This window comes from Lepisosteus oculatus, chromosome 1 (genome assembly GCF_040954835.1).
Source record: "Lepisosteus oculatus isolate fLepOcu1 chromosome 1, fLepOcu1.hap2, whole genome shotgun sequence".
In the NCBI taxonomy this organism is placed as follows: domain Eukaryota; kingdom Metazoa; phylum Chordata; class Actinopteri; order Semionotiformes; family Lepisosteidae; genus Lepisosteus; species Lepisosteus oculatus.
The window spans coordinates 33,890,243-33,917,790 of NC_090696.1; the positions used below are offsets into that span (position 1 = coordinate 33,890,243).

Sequence of the window (27,548 nt, forward strand, 5' to 3'; positions counted from 1 at the left end):
CCTGTGTTTGCATAGGATTCCTCCCACATCCATATGGCCAAGTTCATTGGCTTCTATGAAAATTGTCCCTGGTGTGAGTGTCTGTGGTGCGATGGTCTGGCATCCTATCCACAATGTACCCTGCCTTGCCTCTGTTGCTTGCCAGGACAGGCTCCAACTCTCCTATGATCCTGAATTAGAAAATGGATGGATGAATACAGTAGATTTCAATAGGAAAAAGGGCTGTTGTGTGTAGTTGAATAATAACATGTTACACATATGTCATTGCATGCAGCTGTAACTTTTAACTTTTGTTTTTATTTGAAAATACATTTAATCTACCAGGATATAAATGTGAAAAAATAAATGTAATGTTTTTTAAATATAAAAAAGGTGTTTATTTTTTAAAGACGATGTAAAACATTATTTGATAAAGTACAACCTGGAATTTTATGAAATGCAATACAAATACAATGTTATTTGTTATCGCCGGGGTGCCTTTTCTATTTCTCATAATGCCTATGTTCAGAACAATTTCACAGCCTAATTATTAAAACAATTTGCAAACATATTTGAAAATCAATGCTTCGCTACAAGGATGAAACAATGTGCTACCAAAAGTAGCAATTTTCTAACTACATACTTTTTATTCGTATTAAAGTTGCAATCTTGAGAATGTTTCCCCGGTGGTCTTGGAAAAACGTGCTTGGAACTCCTTCCTGATTTTCTCGGGGTCTTCAGTAAACTTTTACATTTTTTGCCTTATTTCTCTTAGAACTTCTCTCTCATATGATCTACTGTACGTGAAGTATTAAGCTTTTCCATATATTTTCTTGTTATTTTTTGTCACTTAAAAAATAAAACGGTCTTAAATGCTACTTTGATTATTATTAATTCAAAGTATAATGCTATTTTATTTTGATTATGAAGACGAAGATGTCCAAAAAACAGTTCTGGCCAAAATAGGACTAACTGACATAAACCCAGCATTGAGCACTACTACAATTCCAACCACTTTCACAGTACTTCCTGCTCAAATATATAGTAACAGACGGCCAGCGGAAGTAGTTCAGCCTTACGTCACAAGTATATCCGGGTTAGTGGACTCACCTCCTTGTTTTATACGTAAGCGGGAGTTGAAAGCGTTTGGCGGGTAGAGGCAGTCTGGAGAAGAAGGCTTGGAAGAAAACAAAAAAAAGTTAAGACTATATCCAGTCATTAGAAGACCACAGTCTGTGATGTGTTACCTTTTTCTGACGAAGTTTTGTGGACTGAGGGAGGAAATCAAAGATGATTCCCCGCTGTTTTGATTAAACGGTTAGCGTGGTTTAGTTTAACTAGTTCGTTAAAATGTGGTATTAGGGTGTACAAGCAAGTCAGCGGCTTTATATACAGCGCTGACCTAATCTATATACATATAAGATTTTGGAAGCGAGGGAAGATGTCTAGCCCTCGTAAAAACGATGCCAAGTATCTGTGGTGGTCCCTCCTTGCTCTGGGTTTTCAACCCGAAACCGCTGTAGCTGCTACCGGCAGGACGATTCGCCACATCAGTCTCGGAGAGTGAGTAACCTTTTTTTTTATTTTAAGTGCATGTAAATAAGTTGTTTATTCAAGGTTTTACGAATGTACACCTAAATGTTTTGTCGTTATCGCTTATCTGCTGAAAAAAAGCCAGCAAGGTCGCCCTCTGTTTCTGTAATTCCCTTTCTCTTGTACTGTACGTTTGGCTGAGTTCTGAAAGCAAAACTAGATTGGTTATCTTCAACTACGAGAGAGTTAAGTTTCTTATTTTGAACTACAAAGAGACTTAAGTAAGAGATGAGTTGAGGATTAAGGTATTGTACAAAAATAACATTTCAGTTCGTGAAACCTATCTTCTGCGACTTATTAACTTTTATTAATTAAATTATTAGGAACGCGATAGCATTGACCGTGAAAAGTCGGCTCACGCAGAGCAGTCTGATTACCAGCTGGGACAACGATGCTTCACTTACGTATCACTTGAAACACATTTAGCCTTCAAGATTCACGTTCCCTTACTTGGTAAACTACTTAATTGGTTAATAGCCTGCAAGTGCTCCCAGTTTCGAGAAGTTGTTTTAGGTTGATCCATAAAGCCTAACGAATTGGGGCTTTTCAAGACCAAGATTAGAGATCCTTAAATTACAAGATTGAAATTCTTGGATTCCTACAAATTATTTCGGTTTCCCCCCCATTTACTTAATTACTCAACTATGCCTTATGTATGCCAGGGAAGTTTATATATATATTGAGTGTGATTGAATACATGTGGATTGAGCATTGTATATGTATATCATGTTTAACTACAATGTGAATGTTTTTTTTATTTTTTCTTTAGGCATATGTTTGACAAGCCCAATAAAGATGCCTTTTACATCGTCACCTACTACCTATTTGAAAAGCTTAACCCTGTGCACACCAACAAAGTATTCAGGTAGGGTGATTAAGATAGTTCTCTGTTCAGTTCTGCTGTTTGCAGATCAATGGTCTGTAGCTCCTTTTTTTGTTTCCACTTTTTCAGTGGAATCTTTAGGGCACTACAGTATGATTGTTCTGTTTGCCCGATGAAGATGAAGAAATATGCAGGAATGGTGATCTATAGGTGCTTGGCCAATCTGAAAGTGACCATTTTGCTTAAATGTGTTATCTTTACTTAAAGCTGTTAAGCAATTGCTTAAGGCTATTAATAAGTCTTTTGCTTAGGGATATTCAGAAGCTTTCATATACTGTACAGAACTACTATTCCAATATAAGATACTCTGGTCAACATAAATGAAATGTTCGATGTACGTCATCATACTTTTAACTTTTCTGCAGCTGAATGGTTCTCCTCTGTGAAACACCCTTTCAGTTAACATTAATAATACGAAAGACAGGGCAATCAGCGGTGATAAAATAGCATGGGAGAACAAAAGCCAGGAGGTGGGAGCAGGGGAGGGGCTTGATGGCCATGATCACACTGATCTCTCTGTCTGCGATCTCCTATAGCAGAAAGACATCAGAAACTAAAATTATCCTGAAACTTTGTTCACGCCTTCCCCCCTTCTCTCAACGACAGACTGGTTTTCTTCTGATTCTCTCTATTCATGTGTAGGTTTTGTTTCACACCTCTCTCAACCTCACACCACTTGATTGGCCACTCTGCCTCTGCCCTGCTCTCACCTCCTCCTTTCTCCTGGCTTTTGTTTTCCCATGCTATAATATCTTTGATTGCCCTATATTTCTTACACTTGAAGAAGGCTCCACAGCCGAAACGTTCCGTTTTCCTTCTTCTCTTTTCAGCATGGAATAAACCTATTACTTGATCCTTTGCAGTCTATGCATGCTGCTGCAGCTCCCCACCTGAACGACTTCAACGTTAATAATGTTCTAGCTTAGAATTTAATTATGGACTGAAAACCTGACTGTACTTTAACCTTAGTGCTTTTCTGAGCCAAGTTAATGTTTTTGGCAGACACTTGGGATTTTTGCATGAAGGTTGCCCCAAAGATGCTTTTGAATTCTTCTCACCATGATTAAAAGAATTTCAGAGATGATGAGTTGAGAAACTCTGTAACTAGCTGAGATCTTGATTAAATGCATTTAATACTGTAAAGGCACTGAATTTTAAAGCAGATGACGGATAACAGGCTTTATTCATTTCAGTTTTGTTTGGTACAGCTCTGCTATAGCTTTAGAGCTGCTATACTTGCGGGATGTTAGGTAATGAAAAGGTTTTTTAAAAACTGAACATTAAAATCTTATCAATCTGGATGCATGTTTTTATTAAGTATGGATTTTGGATATTGATTAAATGTTTTCGGTGTCATTTTGACCAGTTGCTACAGTATACTTAAGAAGCTTCATGTGTTACATAACCACTAAATAACCTCTAGTTATTGCTAACAAGAAGAGACCATTCATTGTTGTGGTTGTCTAGCTTGCTAAACAGGAACAGACTCGTGTGAATGTGAGTGTTTGGCTGGTGAGACTCCTAAGAACTCTGGATGAAAGCGATTACCCTAAAATCTGTTACCAATGAGTGCTTTGTGAAAGCTGTACTTGGTGTATTGTAAAAAAAAGTTATTTTAATTAGACGGGTCTTTAAGCTGTTTCTTCAAAATCTAAGCTCTTTATTTTTACATCAAGGTCCTGTTGGCCAGTTTTGGATCGAAAAACTGATGCTGAGTTTCGGAAAATAACTTATGATTGGCTTCGCGATATCTCTGTGAGTACAGTGTATTTCTTATTTTCTATAGATGGAATCCAATATCATATGTGGCAGGTGTTGAATTACCTTGATTTGTTTTCTCTTCACACCTAATAAAGCTGCTTATGGTTTCTTTGGTGACAGAAGTACAAGAAAATGAAGTAGCTGATTTTAATTGCCTGAAAGAATTTTTGCTACCTTTTATTATTGTGACTTCGTGGGAATGCATCATTCAGTCAAGACTGGACAGTTTTAATCATTGAAGACAATAATACTTCATTGGACCATTGAAGAATTAATGGCATTTTCAGAATTATAGGGATTGCAATGCAATGAGGATAAGAGTTTTTAAGACATGCTTCTAAAATGATTTTCAAAGAAAATTTATCTAGGCAACCAGTCCCCCGAATGTAGCACTGAGATGTGCTCATAGAAGAGGTGGCAGAGGAAGATAATACTGAATTTGCAGTTAATACACATCTCATCGGTTACCAGCTACTCTCAAGTATCCGAAGTACCTCAAAATTTAAAGCCTTAAAAAATCAGGATCTAATTAAGAGGAGAATTGTCTAAATGTTTTGACATGATATCTTTGATTTTTGCTAGGTGGAATATGGAAATGCCTTTCCAAAAGTGGTGGCTTCCTTGTTCCTTTCTCCTGGGGGCTTCAAATTCATTAACTTGATGCTGCACTTTACCAAACATGTCATGCTGCAGGATATGAAGAAGTTTTCCAGAGGTGAATATTAGCACGTTCTTCCATCACGATTGACCCAGATTTTGTTTTATTCGTGTGCTTCTCAAACTCCCAGCTCCCAGCCTGCGGGTGCTGCTGGTGAATTAAATTTTGTGTGCACTAAACACTTTTCTTATCACCTAGGCCTTCATCTGATTCCATAGTTCTATTCTGTTATTCTAATCTACTACAGTTACTAAAGAAATTAGTAGCAGCATATCCATTCAGAGTAATAGCATAAAAGTTCCAAGGCTGCCTAGCTTTCCATAACTCGGGTCTTAACTGGTCATTGAAAGACGATATAAACTCCCAACAGCTTGTATGAGTAGGAGGGTATTTAGTGGAAGAAGGATATTGAATTCTGTTCTTTGCAATTGTTATGCTAACAGCATGTGATTCAACTTAGTTTCTAAGGTTCTTTCACTTCAGATTGTGTTTTGTTTAGCTCTGGTTGTTGGCCAATATGTAGAGTAGTGCTTTGTCCTTCTAAGAGAAGAGCTTATTTTCTCTGTGAAACAGATAATTCATGGGTCCCAGAAGGCGCGGTATCAAAGGCTCAGTCAGTGGAGACGGCAAGAAAAAGGTTTCAACTGGCGAAGAACAGATTTCAGCGTGCACTTGTAGGCCAAGACCGTACAATCCAGGAGTACTACAGCAGAGCACAGTGAGTAAAGGTCATGAAAGAGGGATAGAATTATTTGTTAGTGTGGATGTTTTTGCATTGGTTTAGTGTTGATTTTACTTATGTATAGAAATTGGCAAAATAGCAAAATGTTTTTAGTTTATGTAATCAGATGTGCATCCTATCTTACGAAAACAGTGTTTTGTGTTTTTTAATGTTAACTGTGTACTTGTTACATATTTCAGTTCATTTTGGTTCATAGACTGCATTGAAGTGCTAGACATGCTACTTTATTTGGCCTTACAAAGACATTGCTGATTTGGATAGGCTGCTTTAGGTTTTAAGGATTATCCTATCACTGGGAAAAGGGGGTATTATGTGTAATGACAAAAATAAGAACATTCTCATGTGATTTTCATGGTAGAGACGTATATGTGAAAAAGATCTTAAGTGGTATTCAAACAAATATAATCAAAACGGTGACAAGGAACTCTAGTAATAGTACTGGAGTACACTAATAGACTGGAGTATTATACTTGTTGTCTCAAGACATATCAAAGATCATCTATGCAAAGCTTTATTATACTTGATCGCGTTCACCAATGATTTTATAACCATAAACAAATGGAAACTCAGTGTACATTTTTAACTTTACCTTTTCAAAACATACCCACTGGAGTGATAGGTCTGATTGAGATTCAGATCCCTGTTTTCCAAGTCTGCTTTTCCTTCTGCTTTATTAGCTTAACAAATCATTTGGGCTACACTCCCTCTGTATGATGCCTGTGCAGTTAATCTGAGTGGTAATGCAAAGAATGGAAATGTAGCAATAGCTATTCTACTTAATAAAAGGATAAAAGCACTAAACTTCGATTACCCATAAACCTAGCCTTCACCCTACTGTAGCCCTGGCTTGACCTCTGTGCTTAGCCTCAGTTCTGACCATGCCAGGGAAATGGTTTTACTAACAGCAGAAAAAAATGGTTTGTCTGATCGTAATTTAACTCAGCAAATCTGGCTTGGTGATGTATCTAACCATGTGAAATTTCACAAGTTTGCAAAGAGTAGTGTTTAGTTGGCGATATCCTTCTTATTGCTTTGCAGGCACTTTATTAAAAGCTGTCACTTTTGAAACCCATTGTTTTTCTTCCACAGGTCATTGGTGAAATCAATAAGGGAGCTAAGAGCAGAAAATGCGAAATATGATGACTTGCTGAAGTATGTTGGTCCTTTATGCTTTCAGTTTGACAAGTTTGAATTTTGCTAGAATTGCAATTTCAAATGTTCAGTGTTTTTGGAGGAGCTACAGAAAAGCTTAGAATTTATATTGATCCAAATGGGAGTAGGAAATATGACAGGAATGACTTTTTTGAAACTGCCATGTTTTTCTTGTTCTATAATTCTATTTCTGTTGTCATTGCTAGACAAAACAAAGAGGAACATGAGAGCATTCTTCAGACTGAGAAGATTAAAAAGGTTTGTTTTTATTTTGCTTGTATGAAAAATGCACAAATGCATTTTTTTTATCCCCTTTTGTTTGTCCCAGGTTGTTTTTGATGATTCTTAATGAGAAGTTGCAGTCTGACTGGCACTTATCCCATGGCCAGTTGCTCGTGAATAGATGGCTAGTTCCTGTTAAACTCTTGTCAGTACCAATTTTATGATGATATCCTGGCAGCTTTCAGTCAAATCCAGGCAATAACATTTCCTTGAAAGTAGCACTCCATGTGGAGGCTATTCATGTAAGCACTCTTGTGATCGTTATAATTAGTAGACATAGTGTGTTGATAGTCAATACATTCTGGAGCCAAAGTTAAGATCTTTTAAGATTTGTACTTTGGCTGTCATAAAGCTGAGATAAAAATTAATGAACTTGCTTGAAACCCATGAACATAGTTAATCAAAATCATACTGATACTCTAATACTTTTAGCATAGCCCATGGTAGATTATCTCAAGGTACTGCACAATGAAACAAGTGGGTATATACATATTAAAGGTGAATTAAACAGTTATAAGCAAGCAAAGAAAAGTGAATTTTAAAACATTTGTAAGTCCTTACTGTCCTGAAAGATTTGACATGGGCTGGGAGGTTATTCTACAGTCCTGGAGCAACAGGAGGGAGAATATGGCTCCCAGTGTTCAGAACTTCTTATTGGGACCTGAAAGAAGACTAGATGTGTACAGGGAATTGACTGATGTAGTGAGGAGCCAAAACACGTGAGCAAGAGTATGTTGAATCTGATTCTAAAATCTAGAGCCAGCCGTGCAAAGAATCTAAGCTAGGTGATTTTATATCGCGAATGACCTTAATGCCAAGAGAAGGTTTTTACCTTCAAATTCCTAAAATGGTTGCATTTGCTGACATTGTTTTACAGGTTCAGTCTCTATGGGCAGATCTCAACAAGGTTCTCTCTGTCCTGGAAGAGGAACGGAAAGTGGTGGAGTGTGTGGTTAAGGGAAATGTTGACCAGTACACCTTAGATGGGGCTGAAGTTTCCTTGAAAATACCAAGACTTTTGCTGGAACAGGTTGAAGACTCTGTGAACGCAGTGAGTGCATCTCTTGAGTTCAGCACGTTATCGTATGTCGCAAACGGAAGCCTTTGTTGTCGTCCCCACTGGTTGTTGTCACAGCTGGAGTATTGGGAACAAAAAGTTAACGTAAGCTGCTGAGTAACTGAGCAATTCTGATTTAAACTGGGTTGGTTAAAAGTGCTACTGCAGCAGCATTCAATAAATATGGTAACAAAACTGAAACAGATGTATTCAAATAAGTAACTTCTGTTATGAGGTTATGGAACAATTTTGGAAACATCTTAATGACAGTAGGATTTAGAAGAGGTTTTTACTAGAGTGCTTTAAACAAGCAACAGTATTGTTAAATTTGATTTTGATAAAGTACCCCATAAAGGATTAGAACAAATGGGGGAAAACAGATTTTGAATTGCCTTTAAAAATATGTTGGTGTTTATTCTTGACAATTTCTAGGCATTGTGGGGAGGCAAGAAGGGCGAACAATTTCAGGAAATGGAAAGCATCTTGATATTCTCAATGAAGTATTGCTGGTGCATTATACCATTTTAATGCACTAGTGAGGTCTCATTTAGAATATTGTATGCAGTTTTGTTTACCACAATGTAGGAAAGATACTTCTATTTTGGATTCCATCCTCTGAAGAGCAGCCACATTCACTCCCAGACTTATGCTGACATGTAAAATTATTCCGTCATACCTTGAACACCGTGTGCCGTGGTTGGACCTGATGGATATTGTTTGTCCTCAAAGGTGTGGACAAAGTAAACCAAATGGACTCTTCCAAGTCTAAAGTCAAACTTGAGCCAGAGGGTGCAAATGCTTTTAAAAGCAAAGCAAAAAAGTGTTGAGAATTCAAAACAACCAAATCATAGTTTAAACTTTTACCCTGACTTCTTTCAAGGAATGGTTGCCTGAGATTCTCAGATCAGTTGGCACCTCAGAGATGAGCTATGGTAGATGGACCTAATAGCATCCTCGTAAATGTATTGACTGTATTCTGTTTACCTGGGATGAGCTCTACAGGACATTCGGCGAGCTGAATTTACACCTTTACCCTGCCTTTGGGCATTAGTCCTTACAAAGCAAGCGTATAAAGAACAGTGTTAATGCTCTTGAATTAAACTGGTTTTCATTCTGTAAAACTAGTAGCCTTTTGGTGGCCTCTAGTGGTGGGTCTCTGTAATTGCAGTCAATTACAGTGTTTCACTGGCTTGTCTGCACCAGACCTGTTTCATTATTTGGTATTAAATACATCTGACCTTTCTTTGTTTCCGACAGTCGCGTGTTGGGAATGTGTATGAGGCAGGACAGATAAATGTCTTAAGGCTCCTGGAGCTCTTGAATGTGGCTCTAAAGCTCCTTCGAGAGGAGTTCCGCCTGGCAGGTAATTCCACAGTGGACCTAGATGTGCAGGCAGTGGAGGGGAAGGTCACACTTCAGAAGAGGACCCTAGAAACTCTGAAAAGTATGAGGTAGGCTTTTAAATTTACATGATACTTGCATGAGACATTTTTACTTGCAGGCCCTGAAAACGCCACACAGCTTTTCAGGTTTTTCATATCTACTGTTTGGTCATTATGTAATAAAAGTATATATTTAAGATACTTTAATAATTATATTTTTAATTTGTAGCCTGATCTTGTTAAATACATTTGCTGTCTCAACCTGACCAACCTAAATTTTCCCCTTAATATACTTGAAGCCACATTTTCACTTCTCGCATTTTCTGCTACTTTGTCAACTCTTCGGTTGTGGATGAAGTCATGTAAAGCTGTTGAGGATGAAAAGTAATGATTGTTTATAAAGTATCTTTCCAAACTGAAGGACCCTGTACATAGTGATATAGAAAAGTACAGAAAACATACAATAAAAAACAATGAAAAATAAGTGTGCATTTTTATACAGATAGAATGTAGAGCAGTTAGACGTAGGCGAGTTGTGAGTTTGAATTTGACGATTAGTCAAAGAATGTCTCGTAAAGAGTCTGGGGACGGGCATTTAATAACCAATGTAGCAGCAACAGAAAAGGCATTGTCAGCTTACGTCTCAGATTTAGTTCTAGGTGGATCAGCAGTGACTAGTCTGAACTGAACGGAGCCTATGGGAGGGGGTTTAAACGTGAAGGAGTTCAGATATGTATGACGGAGCCAGATTATTTACAGCCCTGAAAGTCAGTAACAAGATCTTATATTGAATGCATGACTTCATAGGCAACCATTGTAGAGACTTAAGAGTAGAAGTGATTATAGTGCCCAGATCTAGTGTGTTAGTAGTCTAGATGCAGAGTTTTGGACACATGAATAATTCTCTAGCATGTGTGTTTAGTAAGTAGTATACCATTACAGAAAACCCCTATACACTCGTACACAGCTTCGGGGTGTGCAGGTGTGGTGATGTGGTGCCTTGACTAAAACGATTAACAGAGGTGTAGGATTTGGCGATAAACTCTGCATTCCTTATCTTGACCCTTGATTGGATTTTTAGTTTGAAACTTTTACAGCATGTGTGGAGTCTCTGGATTATACCAATGCATTCAATTTGTCGACAGAAAAAAAATATCCAAGGAGGACTTACCTGAATTAAAAAAAAATATTCGGGAAATAGAAACGGATTGGGAAAAAAAATGGGAAGACTACCTGAAGCAGAAACCATTAATGCTGCTAGTCAGTGAGGATCCAGTGAGTATTTATGGTTAAGAATGAAGGTTTTTAACATCTAAAATGCTGGGTTTTCATTCATTTACACAGTATTCATTTTGAATATAATCATAAGTTGAAATGTTAGTAACATCAAGGTCAGTCTTTCACATGATCTTTGCGTTTATCCTTTGGGTGCATGAAAATTGTTTTAGTATGAGGTGCATGTTATATTTTGGACATTAGTCCAAAACTACTTCATGTGCCTTTTTCTCCCAATGCCTAACTTCTAGTACGTAAAGTTTTAATGAGACTCAATGGTTGAATACTTAAGTTAAAAACCATACAGAAATGGGCGCCAAAGCCCCATATAGATCAAATACTACAGTAATTTTGATTTGGAGAAAAAATGTTGTAGGGGCTTTATTTCTCATAAAAGATATTTTGATGGAATTAGTTTATATTGGGGTTTTTTCTAGCTCTAGAGTGAGACCCTAGGTTTTACCTGCTGGTTGTCTAAACATAGTACTTCCCAAGAGAAGGCTGGAGGCTAGAAGGGTACTGGTTAGCATAATGACAACCGCTTTCTTTTCAAGGCACTTGATTTGCTTTCTCCCATGGAGCCCTTGTCGTTTGAGCCGGCTTCTGAGTCCATCTGCAAATCCAGCGTCTTCTCTCAGTATCCAGCAAAGCTTTCAGGTAAGGAACTGCTATTGGATGGCTGATGTTCTTTTATGAGTATAACCTCAAAGAGGTTTATCATTTAAATTTCCCACGTGCAATTGCTATATGGCTGAAATGCACTTTAGTTTGTGTATGAATCTCAAAGAAACTTCAAATTCATTATTTATGTATTTTTTACTAAATTAATCATTTGTCACACAATGCTGGCTTGGTTAAATTGTATGCAGTGTAAGTATTTTTTTACTAAATCAAGTCTGTCACAAGGCTGATTGTCATTTCTTTGAAATGCCTACCTTACTAGTTCAGTTTCAGCTGTAATTTGAGTCCTGTATGCACTCAAATTATAGTATCTATCTCATGCAGCCAAGTTCTTGAACTACTAAAAATGTCAAGGGTAATGCTGCAGGCTCATGTAATAAGAAAGCAACAAATTGGTTTAGGTCTGATTTGAATTTTCAAATTGAGTTCTGTTGAATTATTTTTAAAGTTAAATTATTCCTGACTATTTTATTATTATCAAACCAGCAACCTGAAATCGTCAATAGTGCTATGCTGTTCAAGCCTAATTATTCTCTTAGTGTATCTCTGCAGTTTTAAAATTGCTCTTTTCACACACAGATGTGTCCTGGGAGTGTTCCCCAGCCAGAACGCGGACATCCTTGGAAACTCCGGAGAGAAAAGGACTAGAATTCAAAAGGTAAAGTTAAAATTGCAACTTCATGAGGATTATCCTGCTCCTGCAGTTCTCTAAAAAAGTGACATTTTCTGCAAGAAATTCTTTGTTTCTTAAGTCTGAGATGCTGAGCCTAGTTGCTTGAAATGACATTTATGTGGCCTTCACGAAGCTGTAATAGAGGTTACAGCTAGTATAGGGATTGGTAGAAGGTAAGCAGACACATTCAACAACAGTGTCGACACAGTGCTGTTAGTATTGAAATGTCCATTTCCCTCAGGTTTTAAAAACATTTCAATTTTTCATAGTGTTTGAGGTACATAGGACAAAACAAAAAAAGTGATTTGAAATGTATACTCATGCCAAAGGATCTGACTTTCTTTAATAAACTGTGGAAAAATGGAAAATTAGTACTTAAGACCGATTTGAGTGAGATGGTAGTCTCCAAGTTAAAGAGATGAACAGTCTTGGTTTTGCGCAGTGGTAAACAGGCCAGTCAGGCCTTCTGGACCAAAATTAGTGCCACCTGACAAAATACAAAAGACTCCATATTGAAGTACTGTTTTCATAGTACTACATTGCAAGACCAGCAATTATAATGGTACATAATCTTGCACTCATTGAGGCAAAAAGAATAAACGGCACAAACACAATGTGTAAAAACACAATGTTGGATTGATGCAGACGGAAATTGACGAACTGTAACGCGTTAAGTACAAAGCTCTTCCTCAGGCAGTATGGTTTGTAGCCTACATCTTAGAATCCTATTTAATCTTACTAGTTGTTGTGGTCAAATAACATCTTATTCTGGATAATTAAACAGTATTACAGTAATATATCTAGTAAGTTTGCAAGCTAGTAAATGTAGCAAGTGGGGAGGTGGTATAGTTTACCACCTTGTTAAAGCTTTTTGCTGCAGGAAACCCTGCCCGTGGTCACTATTGCTGTTTGCACACAAGCAACTAGGTACAATTTTAAAAGTATCATGATTAGTTTACCCCAGGGTCTTGTGACTAGACATCGATTTTTGATATCTCTGCTTTTATTTATTTTTTTTAACTGGCACATTCACAATTTATTTTTATTCATGGTGCTTTATGCAAAAATTGTATAACAACGTTAACTTGCATCTTAAGACAAAATTACTAATTTGATAGTTTTTCTGATGTTTTGCCTGGTCAGTTGTGTATGGTAGTACTGCAGGTTCTGTTTTAGTCAGTGATGTTGAGCAGGATGCATGCTCCCTTTGTACAGTGATTGTTCAGAGTATGAATAAGTTAATCCACATGCTGCTAGACTGGCTGAATGGCTTTTTCCCACTTGTAGCATTTTGCTGTCCAGTTTGTATAATCTTTTTACATTTTACAGAGCAATCTGGATTCAAAAAGGTGTCCAGGTGATACCGATTTGTCGAATTGTTTAAAGAATGCAGTGATAAAATTGACTGAAAGGTTAAAAGTGAAACTGGGAGGGTGATACTCGGGCAGCAGCGAGTCATGCTCTGCCTGTCACTAACCTTCCCTAGAATAACACTGCCTTCTGATGACCGGGGTGACCTGAGGGAAATCACAACGGACAGATACGGGGCAAACAATAGCTTGTGTATCTGTGGATAAAGCCTCTCTAGCTGAATCCCAGAGTCAAAATCCCAAGAGTGACTAAAGTTGTTTTCAGTTTGTACTTGATTGATGTAGACTCATTTGTGGATTAGGACTTGTCACATCTCGCCACTATCAGTTTACAGTGAGACTTGCACAATAGTGCCAATTTTTCTCTACCTCTCCTACAGTTCTGTGATTTCTGCCAGACTTTCAGCTCCTTCCAATGTGTTAACTCCAGGTCCTCAACAGGTGAGTAAACTATGTTGCTCCTGTTTAGTAACAATCCAGAGACTTCTTTTGTGCTGTTTTCTGTTTTTCCATTTTTATAACCAGCTGTGCAGTGTAGGGATTCATAGTGCCATTTCCCTTCAACCTGGAGACGCTTACTTCTGCTTGCATCATGCAATCATGCTGCCACAAGAGCTACTGCTATGTGGGAGATGGGGATCTGCTGTAGTTTCTGGTTAGCATGGTTTATCAGAGGCATTAATTCATGAATATAAAAAAATAGCCTGTGTATTTTATTTTTATTTGTGACCTAGTCTATTTTTTTATTTTACACTGAGATTGAATTGATAATGATGGTTTTTATATTATGTGACAAACCTGGCTTTAAATGTATTATGTGAATGGAAGTTGAAAATTGAATAACCTGTTTTAATAACTATTTTTTCATTACTGTTTTAATATAGGCCAGCATCAAGCAGCATACTGGATCTGAAAAAAAACTGCAGCCTAAAGTAGCTGGCGTGAAGAAAAACTCAAGTATTCTTCAGAAGGAATGTGACAACTTGGCAGACCAGGTACAGAACCTCATGGTTATTCTTGTACTTTGTTGGAACTTACTACATAAGAAGTCCACTCACGTTTTAAAGGGAACTGTAATCAGCATTGAGTGCATTTCACACCACAGTGAAATTAACATGTACAGAGTAATGCATAAAACCTCTGCTTCATGGAATAGACAATTTTCCTGGAGTGCAGAGTGCCATATCCTGTAATTCAGAACAGGGCAGCAAAGCGTCCAGTGATGTGAAGTGGCCCTACTACATTCTAAAGATGTCTATATATATATAGAAAAAGATGTATTTTAATAAAGATTGTCATAAACATTTGTTCATATCACTTTTAACCTTAAAATTGAAAAGGTTTTGATCTCACCTGGTGATTAAACATTTTTTTACTAACATGTTTGTATGCAATAATGTCATGTGTTTTAATATATGAAACACGTGAAACCTGCTTGCATCAAACATTTAAGAGAAACTTCACACCTTGATATATGGGTGTAAACAGTTTTTCTCTTCCTGCAAGCCCATCTAGAAGTGTTGATTTTTCATATTCACACCAAATTTAGTTTTTCCACTTTTTCTATGATTGTGGACCAACATTACCAATTCATGGGCTGTGCAGTAAGAGTAAATCCAGACACCTACTTACACATCTCGAGCATCTACTTCACCCAAACTGCATTTGTCTCAAATATAAACCGCATCCATTTCTAAAATAGGCATAGCTTGGTTCACAAAGTTATGTAGGAGTTAACATAATGCGTTTGAGTGTCAACATAAGTAATGCTTATACAGTATATGCAGTATTAAGCACCACTTTAATACAGTACAATGAGGCTGCATTTATAATGGTAATAAAAAAAAGATGTAAAGAAAATGTGCTCTACTAAAAATTAATACAGGGTCAGCTATAATGGTGATCTAATTTGTTTGCTAATACAATAACGTGGACCCTTAGGGGAAAACAGTCCTTTAAGTATACAGTATTCATATTATTGAACATACAACTTATAAATACTAACACTTTCTGAAATAGTGGTCATAAAAATGTTTGTGTTGCTAGCTGTAGAACCATACCCCGTTTTCCCCATAAGGTACCGAGTTCTGCATATGCAAAATGGCCATTTACGAAGACTACAAGGTTCCTAATCCTCATGACTACCGAGGTTTTACTGTGTTTACAATTCAGTAAATAAATTCACATTCATGCACATAATTGGGTTTAACTGTAAAGTTGTATATGGATAGCCTCTAGAAACTGTATCCCTTTTGGTCTGCTTCACATGCGGCCCTGTAATGTGTTTTCACGTGTGGGAGTTGTTTTAAGACTTATACTGGGAGGGTGATACTCGGGCAGCAGCCAGTCGTGCTCTGCCTGTCACTAACCTTCCCTAGAAAAACCCTGCCTTCTGATGACCGGGGTGACCTGAGGGAAATCACAACGGACAGATACGAGGCAGACACCTGTGTATTCAGGTCATGCGTTATTTTTTTAAATTGCTCTGCGTGCTCCAGACTGAAACCACCGCTGATGTTTGTCCCTTTTTGCGCAGTTTGCGGAAGCTGTCGCCACAAGCCCTGCAAGCTGTGAACGGAGGGGTCTGGAGCTGGAGGAGATTCTGAGTGCCTTATCCAATCCTTTCTCCACACGGAAACAGTTGCCACGTACACCAGACAGTTTGAGTAAGTGTGGCAGAAAATGCAATGTTCTGCTTCAGCAACTGGTAAAGTATTGCAGAGAAGGAGCAGCAGAGTGGCTGGTCTTCATGCTCCAATGAATGCCATTTTGCTCTTGACTGACGTGAAGGAAGCCGTTTATGGAGATTTCATAGCTGAATGCCCACTGCAATACATTGTAGCTTGCAGGAAGTCAGCAGTTTTCCTCTTCCTGCAAGCCCATCCAGATGTGTTGATTTTCTAGCCGAATAAAGCAAAATCACACACTATCCAAGGACTTGCTGTGAGCAACCTCTTTCCTGTCGCTAGGGCCTTTAACAGGAGAAAACTATAACTAGTCAACCTCCCGTGGGTGGTTCTGGCTGAGGGGATATTCAGCCACTTTTCCCAGAGGCTGGTCGGGATTGTCAGCACTATCAGGAGTGTTGATCCTCAGTGAGATTCTACCTGATGCTTACATTATAAAATTGTCACCTTTCGTACTTAGAACCTGTTTGTTTTGTATCTTTAATTTTAAAATGACCATTTTTTTAGAATTTGTGCTGCCAGTTTCATGTCTTGGCTCACAGCAGAAAACCCTTTGCTCAGAGAATAAAGGAAGTGCCCATCTTTTGGGATGTCGGCCTCCTGACACATTCCAGTCATGCACAGGAGGACAGGTGACTGTTACTGACCACACACAGGACACTGCTAGTCTCACTGTTTCACGAGGAGTAAAGAAATCAGTCTTAGTACAGTAGAGTCCCGATTATCCGACCTAAATGGGACCAATCGTATGTTGGATAATGTGGAAACTGAGCAGACAAATCATAGATTAATGGAAGTGCAGTATAAGTATGAAATCTGGTTTATTAATCTACTGTAAATCAGCTTTCTCTTGAAGTATCGGACCTGTGATAGACATGCCCTTATCCCTTTGCTGCGTGAACCAGAAGAAAGGTTCACTGACCTTTTCATATTCATATTTCTTTGTTTTTCTGTCCCTCAGTCCTTCAATTAAGGCCCAATCAGAGCATCACTTTTCTATCTCATTTCTTTTCCTCTTTGTCACCAACTGTAACTTGTCCCACACCTAATTCATATGCAGTTTTCTGCATGGACTCAGCTTTGTCTAGTCTTTTTATTGCTTCAAGCTTTCTTTCCATTGAAAGAACTACTTTCTTTGCTTTCGCACTTGTGTTTCTCAAATAAAATTGTATACACAACCGCAAACAAGCGACGCTGCGTCAATGGCAGTATTTGATGCAATGAGAGACAAAACAGTATGGGCTTGGGCGAAATATGCATGTTCAGACATACAGTACATAGCATATATCTATATAACATGTTGATTGCTATGTCAGATAAAACAATATTGGTTAATCAAAGGTCAGATCATCGAGACTGTATTAAGATATTGTGCATTGGTATAAAGCAAATCTTAAACCTATAAATGTTCTCAAAGCATTTCATATTTGTAAAACAGGAACACCTTCTTACCCCACATGTATACTGTGCAGATGTATTCCATTACTCCTTAATATATGGCATGCAGATTAGTTTAAAACTACATTATTTTAAACATTAATCTCAAGTTCTGAAAAAGGATCCTGAAAAGGATTGAGCTACCCAAACTGCCTGAATGGACACAAATGGGGAGTTAAGTCCATGCTGGACTAAGCTTGGTCTTCACACAAAGCTACAGTTGTATGCAAATGTGTAAAGTTCACAGTTTAATCAGGATGGTAGCTAATAATAAGGCAGGGCTTGAGAGAAAGGTCTTTCACTTAACATTTCCATTCTTAATGTATTTTTATTTTGACACTAAGGTCATCTTTAGCATTATTCAGTAGGGAGAGTTTTTGTGGCATTCATACGCTTTTTAATTATCACACTCATTTGTCAAATAACCCTGCAACCATTTTAAGGGTTTTTTGTATAACAAGTTATCATACAAACTTGAAGATTTGATTGGGTAACTGTTTCAATAATATATTTCTTATAAATTATTATTAATAATGTTGTTGTTGTTCAGTTTGTTTCAGTTGCTTTCAATTAGCTGATATGTTGACATTTGGAAGTGCATCAGACTGGGATCTTTACAACAGTGATCATTTTTTTTCATGCAATTCCTTTTTAGTTTCAGATGTAAAATCCTCATGGAGACGTGCAGTTGAGGAAGGAGAGGCAGAAAAGGCAAGATTATCTGAAAAATTTGCAGAAGTAGATGTAAAGCCTGTTCTCGCGTTGCCTGTTGACGAGGAGCCTGCTCCAAGACCTGAAGAGCCTTTCCAAAACAGTTACCCAGTGCAGGTCAACGGGGGTCCATCAGAAAATGCTGGGGCTGAGCACTTAAGTGGCCTTTTGATGATGGAAGAGAAAGATTCGCTCCACTCCACCATCTCCTGGAAGTCCATGCAACCGACAGATGGCCAGGACAGCAGTGACATTATTCAGTTTGGGATTGCTCATGAAACCATGCCCGAGATCCTTGACATTGAAAGTTTCCAGAGCTCTATTGATTTTGAGTCTGAAGACCAGACTTTCGATTCCAGCAATATTGAGGACGATGAAGCTGAGGAACTTGTCCTTCCTGGTCTTGTGTCGGATATTCAGGAGCCCCTGGTGGACCTACACGATATACGCAGCCGCTTTGAAAAAATCAGACAGGCTTGCAAAGAGGCGTCATTCACAGGCTCGGAGAAGGGTGAAGGGGAGCCGGTGTCCTCGTGGTCCACTGGGGGGGACTCCAACCCTGGGGACAAAGAGACTGACAGGGTTTTCTCTCTGGATCTGGACTCCCTGGAAAGTCCAACACCCAGGAGCAAAGACAAGCAGTGGAGCCTTCCCAAGCTCATCACTTTCTCCCCCCTGGATGAACTTTAAAAGTACCCTGAGAGGGAGAATTGCTTAGTTCTTGAGTCAAAACTCTACATTCAGTTTGTAGAAAAGGCTTTGCTAATAAAATATTTCTGTGTTGGAGGAAAAACGAAGAGCAGCTTTTAAAGTAAACTGATGCATTGCAGTCCCTTCCTTTTCCAGATGACATCATTTAATGATGCACCTTTTTCACTCATCACTTTTATGCAAGTCTTACAGAATTAACAATCAATATTTTGAAACATCTTATTTCTGGTGAAGGAGCTTGTCTTCTGTTTTTAAAGCACAACATGTGCTGCAAGAAAACATGCATACAGCTCTCAGTCTTAAATATGTATTTGGTGTTCACCCTTTCATACGTGACTGAAGTTATATGAACTGTTCAACTGTCTGTAAAATGTAGTAAGGACTTGTGTATAATGTTTTTTAAATGTAAATGTTCTTTGAAGTGAATTTAACTACTCTTCTAAATTTATGACCAGGGCTCACAATAGGCAGTCTGATTCCCACATGCTTTTCAATGTTCACTTTTTAATGTATGTATGTAGTAAATGTTTACAGTGTTTTTATGTTCTATAACGATCATACATTTCCAATCATGTGGTCCATGTAAAAGAGCTGTAGTTCTGTTTACAACAGTCACTCCATGCTGTTTATCTCCACATGTGCAGCATGCTATACACAAACTCAATTTTGGTAGTGTATCCGATGGTATTTAGTACTGTGGAAAAGAACGTGGTGTTGAAACAGCCCACTGTGAAAGGGCAAAGGCAGTACATCCCTTGATTAATAAAAAGTGATTCACCCATTGATTATCAGATAGGTGTGTGTTCCTGTTAAGGGTCATGGTAACCTGGAGCATACGCTGGGAAACACAGGAAGCAAAATGGGACTCCACCCTGGATGGGATGCCAAGGCACACAGAATTTAGAGCTGAATTACCCTAGCCAGTATTTCTTAGGGAGATGGGAGGAAAAAACACCTGCAAAGTACACAAAAGGCATCAGAGTTGTGAAGCAGTAGTGATAAAAGCCATACTAAAAACTGGTGTACTGCAAAAAAACATACCAAGGAATTTATTAGGATAACAATTATACCATATGTTTGTATCTGCCCATTTCTAAATATGAACATGCATATTGAAACTGATGAGGTTTATTTTAAGTCTTAATTTATTGATGGCCCTGTTATCATGAACTGTATCATTACTGTAAAAGCATAAGTGCTTGGGCACATGAGGATGTTTCTGTTTGTGATTAATCAAAGGTTTCACAAATTCCACAGGTGGACTGTCTCAGGTTAATTTTAGAAAAGTAGTTCTGCGACTACTGCCTGTCAGTCTGTCGATCTACCCAAAGAGTTATACAGAATTGGAGTGGTGCCACACAAAATGACCACAAGAGGGAGCTGGAGTGTGGGAATGCAGTTATTTTCCTCTGATGGGTGTGGGCAGTTGCAGGAGGCAAAAGGAAGCGTTACGAGTTGGGCTGTGTAAAGGCATTTCAAAAGCGAACGTTTTTGAATCCAGTCTCCTGCAGTCATAATTTGTTTAGAAACAACAGGTCCACTTTGATGGGTGAACCAATTAGTGATAGGCCTGAAGGGTGCACAAAAAGGAGGAAGTGGCTCTGTGCTTCCTGATGAATGTCTGGTCAATATTACATTCATTATTATTCATGCTGAAAAGAAAACTGCTAACAGGAATAATTGCTGTTGCATTTTGAAAGCCGATTAGTAGTGGTATATTTTCAATATCTGCTATTTGGAAATATGAGTTTTGTTTCAGACAATTTGTCTTGTGCATATTAAACTAGTAGAGAACTTTATCTGTTAAATGCACAGATAATTCTAGAATTTAAATCTGCATTTTGACATGATTATTGGGATGCTTCACAGGGCCCTGCTCCCTTTTGAAAAGATCACTTGAAGAGGTGTAGTCTATGCTGGACAACTGAGACTGAGAGGTGGTAGTGAAAACTGCATATGTGCTTTGCAGATAGTGACTGGTGACTTAAGAAATAAGGTGATGCCCTTAAATGACCTTTTCCCTTTAAAATATCATTGCATGCTTTTAAATTGCCAAAACTGATCTCGGGGGGGAGGAAAAGAAAGTTGTTTTGATGAGTAGGCAAATTTCTCCAAACGCTCATCCTCAGAATTCCTGGGGGAGGTGGGTTATAGGCAGCATAAGTACCTGAGGGTAATGCCCCAGTATGATGATAGGGATGCTGTACTGTAAGAGGCGCCGTCTCGTCTTTAAATCTGGTCATTAAAGATCCTGTGGCACTATTCAGAACATCTGAAGCGTTAACCCCTGTCTGCTGGCTAAATTCCATTCTGGGCTTTCCCAATCTGGCCTTTCTAAATTGCTCTCTTTATACATTATGCAAGTAACTGACAGAGTATATGCCTGAGATCAGAATCTTTAAAAGCCTTTTAGTTGTGCTTAAATCTGTAAAACTGTTTAGCTTTCCTTTCTAATTTAAGATCAGATTGTTTTCTAAAAAGGTAGGACAGTGTTGAAAACATCCTATTGTGTACATGGGGTTTTAAACTCTTAAACTGGAGTTTTCTGGTACGTACAATATATTGCTCATTATTAAGTTTGTAATGTTTTCCCGTCAATTTTTATCTACACCGGTTTTACCTCAGTTTTGTCTGCGAAACTGGGATTAAAAGATATTTGTATTGGATCCTAAAGACCAGGTATGGGCTGAGTGTCATTACTGATCTTCAAAGTGTTACTCTCCCATATGTTTTGGTTATGATCAGCACAGAATTCATGGTCACACACAAGAACCTGACTTCATAAACATGGGAGCATGTAGTGTATGAACACCTAGACTTTAACATGGTGCTCCATAACATGAGCCTGACTAAAGGGATGAGATTAAGGATTTTATATAGTAACTATCAAAACAGCCATTGTTGTCCTTAACTGCACTTTGCTTTCCAATACTATCCTGGTCTTAAAAACAGGTATGGAGTCCATCACTTCTTCTGAAAATGTATTAAAAGAGGATTGATGTTTGATCAATACTAACTACAGTACAATTAATAACTACAAACAATTGCTTTGAACTTTTTTTAATCGCCATTAAAACTTAGTATCTCTGTATGTACAGCAAGTTGACAGTGTGGTGTATAGTGTGGTGCTGGCCACTTTATTTTACATCAATAATGAAATCCTTTATTTTACATCAATTTTCTTACAGGACTTTGTGTTTGACAACATCAGGAAATTAAAATATTGACATACCATAGCCGTAACTAGAAAAGACCATTTCACATCTTGGGTATTAAGGTCAGTACATAGAATGAATTCTAGCATTAGCCCAGATTATTCTTGTAACGTGCCGGAAGTACAAATATTCATATTGGGATAATGACATTTAAAATAGTCTACATCATGGCCACATCAAGCCACAATATTTCCAAACCAGCCAAGGTAAAAAGAATGTCAAATAGTAGTCATATTAATCAGGAAAAACTCAGATTTGACCTTTATATGAATGTGATCTACAGTACCAGCACATGTAAATAAAACATAATTCAGGGTAGCTTGGTTCCTTTCGTTAATTAAAACATGTTCTTGGCATTATAGAATCATTAAAAGGAACAACATTATGATTGCCAGGATAGGCTCTGGTTTCCCTGAGACTGAATTGGATGAAGGAGTTAGAAAATGGATGGAACCACATTACAAATCAAACTGTTGTTGTTGAACTCCAGACTTCAGCTTTCTACAGCAACAGTGCCATCAGGATCCAGCTGTAGACTGGGAGGTTTCAGAACTGGATCAGACTCCGGATCGGACAGTGGTTTTTCAATGTCATTGCTGATCTTTCAGGAAATGATTGTAGGGCATCACAAAATCAATATACAATTAGCAACCAAATGACCAAGCTTAGTGCCTTTTTTTAACTCCAACACAGGTAATTCCTGCTCTTAAAATATTTTACAGGTGACATAAACAATAGAGACTTTGAGGGCAGCTGATTCTATTTTCGGAAATGCACTAAGTCAGATGGGGCAAATGGCTTTCTTGTCATTTGTAAGCTTTCTTGTGTTTTTCTTATCAATGTTTCAATCTCAGAACAAGCAGAGGTTAAGGCTACTCAGCAGAAAATCTGCTTTTCTACTTTCTTATTTCATATTTCTGCATGCTGACACAGCACCCCCGTCAAACCATATATCTAACTTGTCTGCTATGTAGAAAAGGTTTAGTTTGCCATTACCACGTATGTGCATTATGTTTTATGGGTTTGTGAAAAATGGATATTACTACAATTAAGTTATCAATGTACAATTTACTGGAAAACCGTGTTTTAATGTAGAATATATTACTGGGTACTTCTAGACACCTCACTGTTGATTTGTATACGGATACGTATCCAAGCCACTGCCTTGGCAGTCATAGGCTTCCTGCACAGATTCCAATAGTACATAACTGCAGAAAGGTCTCCGGAGTTTCCTCCCTTGAAGGGAATCGATTCTGTAATTGCAATATAACCTGTATTACCACCCTTCGGCTTCTGCGTGAACCAGTGCTTCTCCGCCGACAGCCTTGACAGCATATGCACTCCCAATCCACATTGTGTTGTACGATTCTGAGCCCATCTTTGTTAGTACGTTGTTCACTCTTTGACAGTAACCGGGGTAACAATATTTACTTCTCCCTTGTGCTAATCATTCTAGCAGGCCTACTTTGATACGATTGACACTGTAATACCCAATATATACACGTAATTCAATAAATGTGTAAGGCGTCCAATGTAATGTATTACATTCACGCATTCAAGCGTCGCAGGAACTCCCTATCTATTGGTGGGAAGTGTCTAACTTAAAATCATTTAAATTAATTTGCACTAAGGAGAATATTAAGCCGATAAAATCTTGTTAAAAATTGGAGACATCAAGCGATTATACACTACTGTGTTTATTTGTGGTAGAAGGGAACAATGCTTTTTATCATTTCTCGAGTATTTATACTGTAACGCAACGGGGGCTCAGGCGGGCGCCCTTGCCGCATCTGGTCGGCCCCATCCCGACTGGAGGCTCGAACCCGGGACTTCCGCGTCTCTCTGCAGCGACCTAGCCCCGTGAGCTAAAGAGAGATCTCTTTACAGCCCAGTAGCTGTGGTCCTGCTATCACAGGGAAGGGCGGTGACGTCACCCGCTCTGGTACGCCGGCTCTTACACACACTGCTTGTCGGCCGTAAGCGTTACAATACCTATTTCAAGGTGTAGTCGCGGTTAAATCTTAGTATCAGTGAACATGGTCCCTTCAAGTGGTATGGGTAATACATTGCTGCGGTTAAGAACAAACATTGACGTCAGGAACATTCAGAAATAGAACGACCTACTGAACGTTTTTACGTTGTAACGTCTTAGTGTAGGAGTACACTTCTATTAGTTATCATCTAGCCCAGGCTGTGCAATTTGATCGTTGATTCTTATTCAATTACGTCATGTATAATTTATAAAATGGCAATATCCCGGAAAAATGTGTTTTTAGAAACAAATGACAAAATAGACGATATCGATGCCTGTAAATCTGAAATTAGAGACTTCAGGTTCAGAAATCAGAGCCTCCATCGGCCGTATTCGTTACATTATTATTCATGACTTAATGTCAGGAACTTGTTCACTGTGCCTGACGTACAGTGAACTAGTACGTTAAATGCAGCCGGTTGGGTACATTCTTATGACAGAGACAGAAAAAAACTGGAATTCCTGAGGTTTCTACTTCACAGACTCTTTTGAAGTACGTCATTAAGCTGCAAAGTCCGAGCGAAGACGCTTGGATTTCATTACTGAAGAAATAAAGTGCATATTAAGTAGCATTTCAGCCAAACTATTTCAGAAGACCATTATTTTAGACTTACTTCGCCCTCTGTATTTGAAAGGAGTGAAACGAATCTGCAGTTTTTCACCTGTTGCAGAGGTTAAATTCACCGCTCTGGCAGAACTAAGACAGAGGGCACTGCTAACCTGACGAAAGACAGCCGGAAAGCGTGTTTCTCGCAGCTCTTTGAGCGCCAGTCACTGTAGTCTGGGCGGTTCCATTCCGCCTCTAGCTGCAGCCTCTGCAAAGCTCAAGAGCTCACAAAAGTAACAAAAACACAAACATGGCGCCCGCTTGCACAGACAGCAACAGCTAAGACTAGCGCAAACAAGTTGGAAACAAAGTTTCCATTCGTCCCCGGAGGTTGTACTTTTTAAATGGTTCCAGCGGAGGTTTTCTGATCTTACTACAAGGACGGAATATCTCTCGGGCGTTGAAAAGCTTTAAGCTGCCTTCATGTCAAAATTCTTTCTACAGGGGTAAAAAACAGCTGGTAAGTGTGGCTTCTTGTTGGATCGACCTCGGAGTTTAATTTGTGGCTATGAATGTGCCGTCTCTGCTTTTTATTTGTCGAAAAGTAAAATCATCCTTCTTTTTTGGAGAGTCGCGGAAGTTTGTATCATGGTCCGATCGTGACAACTTGGCTTTATCATTTTAAAGTTCTTATGTCACCACCACCGGTTAGCTGTGTCTGTTTGCAACTAAAATTTTCAAAAAGGTCCGCCGGTGAATCGGATATCATATAAAACGTAATAACTGTGACAGAGTGCATCATCAGTGTTACACGTAAATTATGTGGTGGCGTTGTTGCATGGCACGGGTCTCTGCTCAGAGATGCAGTCATTCCTTCCCTCTGGTTACTTAGGCCCGGATCAGTACGAAGTGGGAGTAGTCTTTCCTCGCTGCTGAATCCATACTGTGCAGGTGTTTAGGGTGTGGCAACATACAGGTATCTGTTAAAATCAACACAATAGTTGATTAAACCCGCCTTCCTGTGAAAGGGGGTGTTGTGAAGAAACGTTAAACATTAAATGAATGCGTGCGTGGCCACATCAGTACGTTTAACCCCTTATTTCCCTTGATGTTTTAAGTATTCTTGTGTCTCAAATGTTTTCATTTTTTTTATTTGGTACACACCATTACATTGTACAGGCAAGCATTCTGTTAATAGAAAAACAATGCCAAGTCCTGTAATGGTATCGCATACATGTACAAAAAAAGTAGTTTATCTTTCATTCTGAACATTTCTGGTTCATCATTATTTTTAACGTCAATGTCTTGCGTTGAATGTGTCTACTACTGAACAGTGGAGAAAAAAATGAAAATTGCGTCCTGTGCTTCACAGCCATATTTACATAACACTCTCGTACGTGCTTCTTTATCTTGATAAGTTTTAAGTCGATTTCTGTCTGTATTTTCAAACACTGTTTCCCTTTTTAATTCGCAGTTTGCTTTTCGGGCACTAATGTGTCATTTACCCGCAAAGGTCTCAGGTATTGCAGGACGACGCGACTATTTTCGTCGTTGTTTTGTCTGGGGGACGGAATGGTCAGGAATGATCGGTACTAGAAGGGACTTTCTATTCCGTGTCATTTAAATGCAGTGCTGGAATGAGCACTGCGTAGCATGGTTTTGTACAGCCGTTCGTGATGCAGACGCATTGAGAATGATGCGTCCATTCATCTTAGCTGCTTCCTACAGAGCTTGTCAGTGTCTTTCCCAGGCACAATCTGCTGCAAATTTGTGTAAATGGGAGCTTTGCTAAATTGAGGGTTGACTGTCAACAGTTCTGGCCTGGCAGAGATGTTTGCTGAGTAAATACTAAAAACTCCACGTCTTGAGTATCATATGTAATGCGCAACCATGGTTCTCTCTGTAGTTCCAGAATTTCCCTTTTTCCACCACCACACAGCTGACACAAGACTTTCATGAATTTCCCTGTGTCATCTACATTTTCTGTTTATTCCATTTCGTTGTGGCTGCCCAGTCACAGTCAGGAGCTTTTTTTTCTGAGCTGGCCTGCTTCTGTTCTTGAATTAGTTAATTTGACAAAGATTTGAGATGCTCTGAAGTGCTGAGCTTCAACATGGACACAACAGCATTGACTGGTAATCCGCCCTTCTTCTCCAGCTTTAACAAGTCTTTTTGAGGTGTTAATGACCCGTCCATTTAGAGGAGAAAACAAACAGGAGCATAAACAATAGAATATACCCGGCATAAAAAAAAAAGAACAAAAGTAGCTTTCATCTACTCTTTCTGTGTATTGCTTTGTTACAGATGTGAAAATTAAAAAGCAGTATTAAGATGGTGATATTCATGAAGTCTTTTGTGCAGTAAATAATGGTAAGTGACAGAGGTCTGTGAGAAATAGTCAGGATTTGTATGTATAACAGAAGTGTGAAAACTGCCCATGGTTCTTTGATGTTAACTAGTTTGTTATTCTTATGTACAGTATACTTTGAGGTGCTATTTCTTAGCACTGGATAAGATATGACCTGGGCACTTGTGAAACCACTATTTTTAGCTTAGCCTATGGAGATCCTGATTTTTGGAGAAGTTTCTGGGATTTTTTATTTTCATTTCTGCAATAAAATTGAGGTAAAAAACTATTGATAGATAAGGAACAAGTAATAGGTTTATTCCATGCTGAAAAAAAGAAGATAGAGAACACAACGTTTCAGCCGTGGAGCCTT

The 27,548-nt window shown here is 38.5% G+C and overlaps 2 protein-coding genes and 2 non-coding genes across 4 annotated transcripts in view; all 4 read left to right on the forward strand.

Annotated features, from left to right (window-relative positions):
• The first annotated feature begins 1,092 nt into the window (after nucleotides 1-1,092).
• haus6 (HAUS augmin-like complex, subunit 6) lies at nucleotides 1,093-19,819 on the forward strand. The gene is made up of 16 exons (XM_069189550.1): nucleotides 1,093-1,542; nucleotides 2,342-2,437; nucleotides 4,132-4,210; nucleotides 4,799-4,931; nucleotides 5,448-5,592; nucleotides 6,706-6,768; nucleotides 6,975-7,026; nucleotides 7,928-8,101; nucleotides 9,365-9,558; nucleotides 10,635-10,764; nucleotides 11,319-11,421; nucleotides 12,025-12,103; nucleotides 13,869-13,929; nucleotides 14,373-14,483; nucleotides 16,025-16,154; nucleotides 18,268-19,819. The coding sequence occupies exons 1-16, from the start codon at nucleotides 1,421-1,423 to the stop codon at nucleotides 19,011-19,013; spliced, it is 2,418 nt and encodes an 805-aa protein (XP_069045651.1). The 5' UTR covers nucleotides 1,093-1,420; the 3' UTR covers nucleotides 19,014-19,819.
• LOC138241706 (small Cajal body-specific RNA 8) lies at nucleotides 13,545-13,675 on the forward strand. The gene has a single exon (XR_011190973.1). It is a non-coding gene; the product is annotated as a small Cajal body-specific RNA 8 (non-coding RNA).
• On the forward strand, nucleotides 15,807-15,937 carry LOC138241705 (small Cajal body-specific RNA 8). Its single transcript, XR_011190970.1, has one exon. It is a non-coding gene; the product is annotated as a small Cajal body-specific RNA 8 (non-coding RNA).
• A 5,187-nt stretch (nucleotides 19,820-25,006) lies between the features above and the next one.
• Nucleotides 25,007-27,548, forward strand: part of dennd4c (DENN/MADD domain containing 4C) — a 78,038-nt gene continuing 75,496 nt past the window's right edge. Inside the window, exon 1 of the mRNA XM_015344929.2 lies at nucleotides 25,007-25,348. The gene's annotated coding sequence lies outside the window, so the exon portion shown is untranslated. The remainder of the gene's footprint in view (nucleotides 25,349-27,548) is intronic.